The 12041-nt window shown below is 31.1% G+C and overlaps 2 protein-coding genes across 2 annotated transcripts; both read left to right on the forward strand.

Moving 5' to 3' along the window:
- Positions 1–3605: 3605 nt before the first annotated feature.
- LOC111422058 (ejaculatory bulb-specific protein 3-like) lies at positions 3606–4438 on the forward strand. Its single transcript, XM_023055267.2, has 2 exons — positions 3606–3982; positions 4053–4438. Exons 1-2 carry the CDS (start codon positions 3790–3792, stop codon positions 4241–4243), a joined length of 384 nt encoding a protein of 127 aa, XP_022911035.1. The 5' UTR covers positions 3606–3789; the 3' UTR covers positions 4244–4438.
- Positions 4439–10185: 5747 nt separating this feature from the next.
- LOC111422129 (allergen Tha p 1-like) lies at positions 10186–11219 on the forward strand. Its single transcript, XM_023055360.2, has 2 exons — positions 10186–10769; positions 10830–11219. Exons 1-2 carry the CDS (start codon positions 10583–10585, stop codon positions 11021–11023), a joined length of 381 nt encoding a protein of 126 aa, XP_022911128.2. The 5' UTR covers positions 10186–10582; the 3' UTR covers positions 11024–11219.
- The last annotated feature ends 822 nt before the right edge of the window (positions 11220–12041 follow it).

Consider the following 12041-nt stretch of genomic DNA (forward strand, 5'->3'; position numbering starts at 1 on the left):
TGAGAGATCAATAGCTTTTACTTTTATTTTTTTTTTTTTAATTTATTTTTATTTGTATTTACCTTAACTATTCTCGTTTGCCGTGACATTGCTAGCTATTTTCCATTTTGCTTTGTAATAAAATTTTCGTTAGTGGGTTGGGTGTGAGCAGGGGCACATTTTTGATGTGCCATCTGGACCCTGCCTTACATATTTTATTTATACATTGTAATTAAGTTTATTTAATTCAATAAAAGGCATTATTGTTATTAAATCTGAGTCTTCATCAAAAAAATGACAAACTATATAAGCATGTTTGAAAGAAAAATCCTAAGAAGAATATTTGGCCCAAAGCAAGAAGACGGGGAATGGAGATCCAGGTACAATCGCGAATTGTACGAAATGTATAAAGATATGCCTATATCCATTTTCGTCAGAATAGAAAGACTCCGTTGGGCTGGTCACGTGGTCCGAATGGAGGAAATTAGAACGCCTAAAAGAGTACTCGAGTCTAAAATAGACCAACGCAGGCCAGCGGGAAGACCCAGAAAGAGATGGCAGGATGAGGTAGAGGAGGACTTAAGAAGTATCCTTAAGCGGCTGTGGATAGAGAGGAATGGGAAGAGAAACTGAAGGAAGTCAAGGCCCGGAGCGGGCTGTAGCACCATTAAAAGAAGATACTCTAAATTTATTGTAACGATGAACATCTTAATTGTGGCACAGTACAAAGTAATTCTTTTAAGATTTTTTTTTGTTTTTCGTTCCATTTACGTCTCCAAGTAGACAAATTACTAAACCGGTTTTTCTCTTTGCTACCTATTTTTGTTTTGGCCACTTCTTTAACTACTATCATTGTATACTGTCACGTTATTCCAATAATCTTCGACGCTAAGTTAGTTTTCACAATAGTCTTGATGTTATTTCTCTTTCTAAGTTTGTCCTCACGTTTGGCAACTGTTGTCTGTCTCTATCCAGGTTCTTAATATTTGCTTTATCCCTGTGGGTACTATTTTTTGATATTCGACTGGATTTTCGATTGGATTTATATCTGAATTTTGTTTCTACTAGGAAATGATCTGAGTCTGGACTATAGCATGCTCCTCTTCTTATTTTGTCATCTAGAATGTTCTATATATTCTGTGGGGAAAGCATGTTGAATTTACTGTCATATTTTTACTAGTGGCAAAGATTATTACAAATTCTTTATTCACATTGCTTTATCCGTGCATTGAGTGTGTCAGAGTGCAATAAGTATTTACATATGAAAAAATATTAGTTTCAATAAAATTCAAATTATTTAAATGTGCTTTTTTAATTTTAAAAGAATTATTAAAAATGGAGTTGGAAAGACTATATTTTTTTGGTCGACTGACTGTTCTCTTATTTTGTCGTCGCAGTATCCCTCTGAAGACACAAACAAAAGCTAGCTAACCATGCCTCTTTTATTGGAATTACGACTTGTTAAAAAAAGAGGGATTATCGATCAATATTCTTACACCTGGTCCTACAAATTTTCCCTCTTCAATTTTGGTTTTATTAGATAATTGATTTTTCAGCAACTCACTTTCCTGCAACCTCATCCTACAACTCAAATACTTTTACAAAATTATTGATTAATCTTATTATTATTATTATTGCTGCCGGGCTGAGGGGAGAGCCCCTCTTTTACCGCGACCTATAAGATCTATTGTAACTTTAGCCCCCCAAAAGTGTAGGGCAAATGTAGGTCCTTGATAAACCTTTGTATTGCCCTGAAGTCTTGAACCTTTATGTCGGTAGGTGTCAAGAGAGTTTTACCGAAAATTTTGTGTCTTAGTCGGCCTCTGGCGACGCAATTGCACAGTGTTCTGACTCGTCGTTGCAAAGTCGACAAGTTTGATCCTCAGCTTGTCCAATGTGGAAGAGGCGGTATTTTAGGGGCGCATGGCCAGTCAGGTAACCTGACAGCGTTCTTAGATCCCCTTTGCTGAGGCATAAAACCTCTTTGGTTTTGTTTTGCGACGGAGTTATCATACTTTTCGCTTGTCTGTGACTTGGAAGTTCTATCCAGCTGTGACCTGGAACCTGTCATAGGGTAACATCATTGCACCTAGCAAGTTCTCTCAGGTTGCCGGTACACTCTCTGATAAATGCGGAGTCACACGTGTAGGCCTGAATTGGCTTTAAGGCGGTCGACTGTCTGTGAAAGTGTTTATGGATGCTATTTTTTGTCCCTTCTGTAGGTTCAAAGCGGTGCAGAGGTTTATAGCAAGAATATCTGCTTGAAAAATTGTTATGTCCGAGCTGAGGGGCAGTTTAATGTGCCTACTCCGGATCTAACTGTCTTTGAAACATCGGTGTACCAGCCTAGGGATCCTCGTTTTGATTAACCTTAGTTTGATGAGCAATTGTTTCAGTTTTGTTTAACATAATATTCTGAAAACGCTCTGCTATCTCATTCACAGACAAAGCAACAATACTTCGTATAATCAGATGTTAGCAATCCTAAAATTAAATGAACTACTTTCAAACGTGCACATATTTGCTATTTAAACTCTGCGTATTTGATATTTTCCAGAATAATTCTTAAAATCATATTTTAAGTTTAGAGCAAACTGCCATCCAACTTAATTTTGTTCTGTCAGTATATACTCTTTATATTTTTGGAAAAGGATGGTTTGTTTTGTTACAGAAAACTGAACTACCTTCCTATGAATAAAAAAAGCAGTTGTACCTTTTTCAGTAAGTTGTAATTTACCTGTAGAAGCTTCCACTGTTTCAATCACAATTCTAATATTTAATAAATTTTATTTAATTTTATTTTTGGTGGTAATTTCATATTGTGTAAATTATTTAATTAATTGAATGTTTCAATTAAAGAATGGAACTCTTAAGCAAGAGAAAAATATCACGTTAGTAAAACCAACTCATCTCTCGTACATATATTGTAAAGAAAAGAAAACAAAAATAATACATATATACGAAAACATGTATTTTTTTAAATAAGTATAGCCTTATATCTCATTATATATTCATCATATATTCTCCTGTAATCATTTTTGTAATTACCAAAGTGGCCCTAGAATTTATTCAAACGACAATTCAAAATCATTGAAATTTTTCCTAAAACATTTTTGCAACTGATTCATATTTTCCTCCATGCTTCCAATCTAGCATAAGTGATGTGGTTTGAGTAATTAATCAAACATGACTTCTTTTAATTGTTCATTACGAAATGAAGGAAATGATTAAAACATTAAACACGTTCTTGAAAGTACAGTTTGGGTCGTATACATTAACTGTATTAAATGATAACTAATGTAATAAATGATTTTTTAACACAATCTATTTAAAATGAACACTAATGAAAAATGAATTATATTTATAACATAAAATTAACATATTTATTAAAACTAAACTGTTAGTCATCTTGATGTGGTAGGATTTCTTAATCATTTTAATTTTTCCATTTTAAAATAAAAATGGAAATCTTCATAACCACAAAATACAATAGGACGGTAGCAAGATGAACAATCAAACATAAACTAAAATAAAAAGCAATTACTACGGCCAAACCTATTGTTATAAACGAAGCCGTGTGCCACGCACGTATTGACATCGTTGTGTGTCGTAAAGCATGACACCAAATGTAATTTTATTATGCCAAAGTGCCTATTACGGTACGGCCATAATTCCATAATATCATATTACGATTCTATACGATTCCCTCTAGTACCCCTCCAAGAAGATTTTTGACATTTTCTTACCTATATATAGAAAGAAAACCAGCTATGAACCAAACGAAATTGTCAATCGTTTGATATTAAAACAATGGCTCGTTTGGTGTTGTTATATTTTCTAATAGGCTACGTTTTCTTATTGGTAAATTGCGCTGATAAATATACAACTAAATACGACGGTATCAATGTGAATGATATCATTAATAATCGAAGGTTATTATTGGGTTATTGTCGATGTCTTTTGGGTAAATCTGCTTGTAGCCCGGACGGTGCTGAATTGAAAAGTAAGTACAATAAATATTCCAAGAGAAAACGTTTATACCTTTATTGAATAAAATTAATTTTCTTTTAAAGAAAATCTTCGAGATGCGATCGAAACGAAATGCAGCCGTTGCAGTGATAAGCAAAAAGAGGGTGCTAAAATCATTTTGAGACATTTAATCGATCACGAAAGAGATGAATGTTGGGATCCGATTGAAAAGGAATACGATCCAACTGGAAAATACGCTCGTGAATACATGGAAGAGATATCTAAGGAGAATTAATTTTAATTATATATTTATTCAATTGATAAAAAAATAAATCTTTATTTTTTATATTATAATTTGTGCGAATAAATTTTCTATAAAATACATTTTCTGAGTACGTATTAGTTTTTTAATTAAATAAGTTTTTCTTTTAATTTTATTATAGTGGTGTTAACTGTTTAAAACTGATTAAACATACAGATTGTTATATTAGTCAGTATCTCATTTTTTTTAATCGCGTTTTGTTCTCTTCATTGTTGTTTAAAATAATAACGATATATTCGCCGAATATAGAACAAAGTGAAGGTTATAATAATTTGAGTATAACATTTTTTAATCTAGATTAAACATACATTAAAATTATCCAAAGCCCGTTGAATTTATCTTGAACAACAATCAAAAAGCGATTATTTCCGGTTATTAACATCCAGTTTTATTTTTCCTGCTATATCATAATTATTATTTAGAACATTCAGTTTAAAAGGTTAATTTTATCTCCTTAAAATTCCTTATTATTATACTATCAAATTAAATTTTTATTATTTTCAATAATAATCTTCCTCAATTACAGATACGCACATACTACGAAATTTTGACGTAACATATAACCAATTTAAATAAAACTTCATGTTTAAATGTTGAAATTTTGAAACATTAAGAAACGTTGAAAAATAAATGGTGCAATGTTTTAAATATATTTCTACAATTCAAAATTTTGATTTGCTTTTATGTTTAAAACGGTAAGATCAACACATTTAATATGCTTTTAACTAATTCATCTCGCTAAGTAGACGTGGTGAATAGCAATCAGTTCTATTTGAGAATAAAACGAGAATGATATTTTACAAATTCTACGATAAAGAAGAAAATATAAACAAGTTGTTCTTAAAATAATACAAATCCTGTAACCAGTTCAAGAATGACTTTCCAATTTTAGAGGTTGTACTCATTTTATTTTCCTTGGTTTTGTTAGATTATGTTGTGTTCCGAGGTGGTATCCACTATGAATTTCTGTTGCTGTGACTTTTCTCTGAGGATTTATGCCCTCATCCTGTTACTCTTTAGCCTTGAAAGAGTCTCTCTCCTTTTATCGTTATTCTCATTATTACTCATAATCTGTTATTTGAAGAAGGCTCTAAAAGCATCTTACAATTAGATTAGTTATCTTTTTTATTTTCGGTACATTTCTTACCTTAGTTTTATACCTCCCACTGAGTATAGAAATACACAACAAAAGCTTATCACATTTTACGTTTCTTGACATTATAAAAAAATTTATGGCTAGATAATAGATTTTGCATGCCGTCTACTTCGCGTAAAACAGATAAGTGGAACGTACTTGGGTAAACAAGAAAATGATAGTGGTATATCTTGCGCAGACACAGCTCAGACAGTGCCAATGGTCATAGTACGACATTGTTTTCTGTCCGAAAGCAATATAAGATTCATCACTGTCTTTTAACCGAAAAATAATCCCGTCCTGAGATTTATTTAGTTATAATTAGAGACCGGATTTATATGCTTTTGCATGTTTTGCATATAACTTCATATTTTGCATTTTTATCGCATATAAATTTAGTTATCCATATAGTTCGATATAATCGCATGTAATTTCGTATGAGCGCATGTTTTGTCCATATTTCAATATAACAGCAGTTAATTTGACACTGGTGGTATCTAGTAGCAGACAGAGAGTTAAAAGTGCGGCAGTGGTGTGCTTTACAACATAACTTTGATTGTGTGGTTCCCCTCCGATTTTCGTAACATAACCTCTAAATCATTTCAAGCCACACAAGTGTTCAAGTGATTTATACGTTAAGTTAGTGTGTTAAAGAAACAATAAATCATAATGCCGAAAGTGGGTTCTTCTAAGGCGGAATTGCTTGAAATGTGGATAAACATATCTAACCAGCTAGTGACTGACAGGAAAATTGTTTTTTGCAACGCCTGTTCCAAACAAGTACGTATAAATTAAAGTTTGAAGACTTTTTTTCTATATAAAGATCAGGTAGCAAATTCAACCAAAGTTTTATTTCTGATGCAATGCCTGAATCATCACAACAAATCGCTGGAAATGAGTTTTTTTTCGATTTATGCAACGCCATAGCCCAATCAAATATACCATGGAACAAATTGGAAAATTGGAAAATCCAGAAACTTTACTGTTTCAAATTTATAGCTATTGTCGTTGTAAATAATATCTTTGTATGCTGTTTTGTAATCTTTATATATTATATTTTATTATATTTATATACTATTTGTTACAATGCAACATTAAAAGTAGTATTTATGTAACACATATGCATTTTTTTTTGTTTTGACCGCATGATATTGTCCATATTTCCGGAATATTACTACATATTTTGACCAATTTTAAACACATATAAAAAACTTGTTTATTTTTGTCGCATATAAATCCGGGCCTTAGTTATAATAGTTTTCGTTATTGTAAAATCCTATGGAGCGGGTATCATTGTGACTGCAGTATTTTCAATAAAGGTTTAAAAACGGCATAATATTTCTTTAATACAAATGAACGACAACAATGACGATTTGGGATGAGGCATGCAAATCTTATCTCTAATCTTAATCTCGGCATAATATTTTGGAGTGTTAGATATTTTTTAGATTCTTTTTACAATTAAGAGTAAAACAGTCTTCTTCGTCATAATTACTTTTTTCTCTTCCACATCTGCCTCATCACTTCCACTTTGATCATTTTGTCCAACCATAAAACGTTCAGTATGCTACGATATATTCATAGCAAAATACCTCCAGTCTCTTTACGTCAATTCCTTTTAATGTCGAAACTTACGTGTCATACTACAGCACTAATAGTACGTAATAGTACACTATAGTCTCACCATTCGTAGTTTTAATTCAAGGTTTATATGTCGAAAATAGAAGATCCACTTCCTTCCCGTTCAATTCTAATTCATATTTCTTCAGAGTTGTTATTGTCCTCATTCACAATAAAATTGGCCCTAAATATTTCTATTCATTTACTCGTGCTGCTTTTTGTTCGTAGTACAGATATGATTAGTTGTATATGCTGGTCGTGTTTGACTTTATCGATGGCTTTTATTATAGTCGATAAAGCATAATAACATATAAAGCAATCAGTGATGACCTTGTTCCTAGGCCTTTACGGAATCCAAATTTTATGTTGCTGATGTCTGTATATAGTTTTTTTGTGTTCTATTATGGGTCACTTTCAACAAGACTTTTAATCTGCGAGTCATTAGGCTTATCATACAAAAATTGATAAATATGAAAATTGATAGCAACATTTGTATTCGGTGCTGTTCTATATTTTCAAGGTTAATATGTCGCCTTTCACCTTTTTAGGTTTGTGCAATATAGTGCTTTCGTATTTCTACTTTTCGGTTTATTTCTGTGACTATTTTACCATTGCCGTCCTAGAGCAAATTGAGTTATTTACCTATACTGGTGCCTGCGAGTTCTTTGAATATTTTGTGTATGAAGAAATTATGTTTTGCGTGCAACTCCTCAATATCCTCACATTTTATTTGTAATGTTCTTCCTTCGCTTCCCTAACCTTTGCGCGAAGTATTGGTTGTGTTATCTTACATTGTAGATCATTCTTTCCTTTGAAGCTTCTTCCCTAGCCATGAAAGTAAGAATTTCGTTTGTTTTTCTATCTACGGACCTTAGCATTATAGTCCTCAAGTTTGAGTCAGTCCGTATTTGTAAGAACACGACTGGGTCTAAGATAGAGACAAAGTTGATGACGAACGCCATAATATGTTTTTAGATAGTAATTGCGACACCATATAATCAATTGATAATGATCGCTACAACATTATCTTTATTTCCAAAAAAGTACAATATACCTATTTTTTGTTGGGACTTGATCATGATCTAGTAATCTTGTTTCACTGGTTCCCAATGTGTGGATCTCAGTCTTTACATTTCGTGAATGATGTTATGTATTTTTCCATGGTCAAGGAGGTATTAAGGAGGCATGGTCTCACGTTCCATATGTCAATCTCTAATTTGTCTGTTTTCTTAATTTTGTGCATCGCCGTTCTCGGAGATCCGATTGGGGAGCTTATCACTCCCGACTAGTGATGTAAACAGAAAAGAAAGATTAGTTTTTTGTTAAAAAAATCGTTTAAAGTGTATTTTAGACTGTGTGGAATAAGAATCTCGGTGCCGACTCGTTGTGTTCCTATCAACTTTAAAGAAGTCTCATATTTTTCAAAGTATTTAAATTTTTTTTTAATTTTAAGTTTGTATCATCTTACTCTAGGAATGTATGTAGCCGTTTTTCGGTGTGTCTAAAGTTACCTGTTTTGCAACCATTTTTTTGCATGTTTTTATCAATAAATACAATATTTCTAGTTCTAGTTTTTTGAGATTAAAAAAGTAATCGTACTCGATATTTGATTATTCAACTTCCAGTTTAAAAGAACTTGATTCTGCACGATTTGCTAGCCTAACGTTGCAGATATCTGGCGGCTGCAATTTTAATAACTGTAAATAAATTAAATAATATTTTAGAACTAGAATAGCTGCTTATTAAAACTCTAAAATCCGTTTTTAAAAAACTTTTTTCCCAGCATTGCAAAAACTCTTAAATTTGTCTTTGTTTTCGTGTCTCCGAGGTGGCATACTCCCTTACAATATCAACAATACTAGTAGTAGTATTATTATTTGTGCATATGTCTCTCTTCACAGTTTCGGATTTTGGGTAATATAAACTATTTTAGCTACTCTTTCGATTAAAAGACCTTTCTTAATCCCTGCAGAGCATTAGAAAACATTCCTAATGGAAATGTATTTTTACATCTCAAATTCCATCAATATCACCTCCACAAGGCATAACCTAATTTTGTAAGTTGCACACTCAATCAATCAGAACTAGGTTCCGTCGTCCAACCATTTTTAATAACCCTCAAATTCCTCTCGGTCATCGGTTACATGACAATATGTACTTTCGGCGTCTAACAGTATATTATAAATCTGTTAAAGTTTCTTTCTATGTATCTGCGTTTTAATATTTTATGAACCCATAAACATTTCTTATCTGGACTTACCTATTTTCTTCTACTTCTCTTTTATTAAACTTGACATGGAACCCGTAAGTTGACCGTTCGATCAACAAACTATGACTAAGGCTTTAATCAATAGTTGATCCGAGTTATTCGGTGGATCCGTAGATAGTAGAGCGAATTGTTTTTCCTAGACATATTATTTTTAAATGATGTCTGATCGTAAATTGTTGTCTGCAAGTTTATATCTTTTAACAAATAGGCACACATATAACCTTTTAAATATATCATGTAACATCTAACCAATTTCTTTCATATAAAACATAGATTTTAATCTTCATAAAATTTAATCATATATGAATATTAAGTGAAATTTTGGTCACATCTTTAAAGCGGACTTTGTACGTTTTTTAAACAAATGGTCGATATTATAAGATCAATAAAATTGTTATCAAAAAAATCGTGAATATCGCGTGATTTTGTTAGAGATTTAAAATTATATTGTTTCTATACATATATTGATTGTGTAGTTAACTAAATATATGGTTATATTTTACAAAATGTTTTTCAAAGAAATCTACTTTAAACAATAAAATCAATTAAAATTAATGTTATACAATAAAAATTTAAAATAAAATAAGGAAATAAATATAATGAATCAAATAGAATTCTTAGAATGTTCCATTTTTAATGATTTTTAAACTTAACTACTGTATTTATGTAAAACTGTTGGTGAAAGTGTTTAACCTTGGACTGCGGCTTTATTACTGAGAAAACAGGATCAGCTAACTGATTATGAGATTAATGTGTTGTGAATAGATTTTTAAGAGCAATTGTAAACGAGTATTTAATAGTAACCTAGAGGAAAAGAAAAGTTATCTTTAAAAAACTCTGCATAGTTATAAAGCAAAATTATAAAATAATTAATTAAATCCCATTCAAACATCTTAAGTTACCTAATAACTTAATGCTTACAACCTTCTCGCTCAATAATCTAAAATCTAAACAATCACAATTTACAAATAAGATTACTAAACAACCTTGAATCCTCTAAGATTTATATTTATCCTTATTCAAAAAAAAAATTAAATGTATTTTTTTCAATTTATATTAAAATTAACCAATTTATTCCGGATCTAAAAACTGTTTATTGTCGAGGTAAGTTAATTTTTAATGCGAATCACGTAATTAAATGTATATTATTACGACTATTCCCGAGAATTGTTAGTATAAACTCCCCACTTTTACCTATTCGTTTACCTATAAAAGTACTTGAAACTCATGCAATTATTGCAATTTGCGCAAGATCTTTTTGCAAGAAGTGCAACAATAATAATCCAAGATGAAGTGCCTTATTCTTACTGTTTTGGTTGTTGTTACCGTCGCTTTTGCGGCCGATGAAAAATACACCACCAAGTACGATAACGTTGACTTAAAACAAATTTTAAGTAACAAGAGATTGTTGAAGGGCTACGTTTTTTGTTTATTAGAAAAAGGACCGTGTAGCCCAGATGGTACAGAATTAAAACGTAAGTAATAAAAATTAATTTTAATTAAATCTATAAAATAATCTTAAATATTAATAATAGGTGTTCTTCCTGACGCCATTGCAACCGATTGCGCTAAATGCAGTGATAAACAGAAAAATGGTAGTAAAACTGTTTTAAGGCATTTGATTGATAATGAACCTGAATATTGGAAGGAATTGGAAGCCAAATACGACGAGAAAGGCCAATACAAAAGCAGATACGAAGCTGAACTTAAAAGTGATAAAAAGGAATAAGTGAGAAAACGGTGGAATGGAGATTAAGTATTTTTTATTAACAAAAATAGTGATGAAGTAGAAGCGGTATTGATGTTAAAATTTTTTTCTTAAAACTAGCCAAAATAGTTTACTTTTTTTGTTGTATATCTTTATGATTTTGTTAAATTCTTCTTAAAAAAATATAGAAAAATTAATAAAAATGCTTGACATTGGATATTGATTTTTTTTACAAAAAATAATCAGTTTTTATTCTCAATTACTAAATAAACTTCAAAATAAATTGAAATAATTAGCAATTTTTCAACAAGTTAACGACTACCGTTAAAATCTCTGCAGGAGATTTTAATACGATTTTACGATGCGTTAAAATGTTTAGAGTTGTTTTAGCCACCAAGAAGTTGTCATTATACATCATGACGACAATAGAAGAGGTAGTAAAGTATATTAACTATTAAATTCAAAAAAGGTTGGGTTGTACCCTTTCCCGGACAATTTCTGGAGACGGTTGTATTATCTTTTCATCCGTAACAAGTTTGAAATCATACAAACTCAGATTTATTTGATATCTGAATATTTCATAGTTTCACATATCCATTTGCAATCAGACTAAATTATTAAATAAATTTTAATCAATCAAAATTCAGAATATTGCGCTATTAGAATATTGAAAGTAGTGCAGCCCAATTCTTTCTTCAATCACAAGTTGCACTTTTAGAAATAAAGTAGAAACATTTCGACGAATGAGTTAGATTGGATTTGACTTTTTTTCTTAACATTTTGAGACACAACACCAACGCAACATAAAATTCTTTCCTCGGAAGATACACAAATTCAGAAACTTTAGTCTTGTTTCTGAAATGATTCTACACCTTTGAGAGAAGAAAACTTGAAAGATCTATAATTGGTTTCTAAAGATATTGTTTGATTGATAAGCAAAAACTAAGCCCCGACTTTTTAATTTTTCATCGTTGATCTTCAAAAGAGGTATGGACAAATGATAAAAATATAGCAAGATGAAGTTGAGCAGCACCATCTA

The sequence above is a fragment of the Onthophagus taurus genome, chromosome 7, assembly GCF_036711975.1.
Source record: "Onthophagus taurus isolate NC chromosome 7, IU_Otau_3.0, whole genome shotgun sequence".
NCBI lineage: Eukaryota > Metazoa > Arthropoda > Insecta > Coleoptera > Scarabaeidae > Onthophagus > Onthophagus taurus.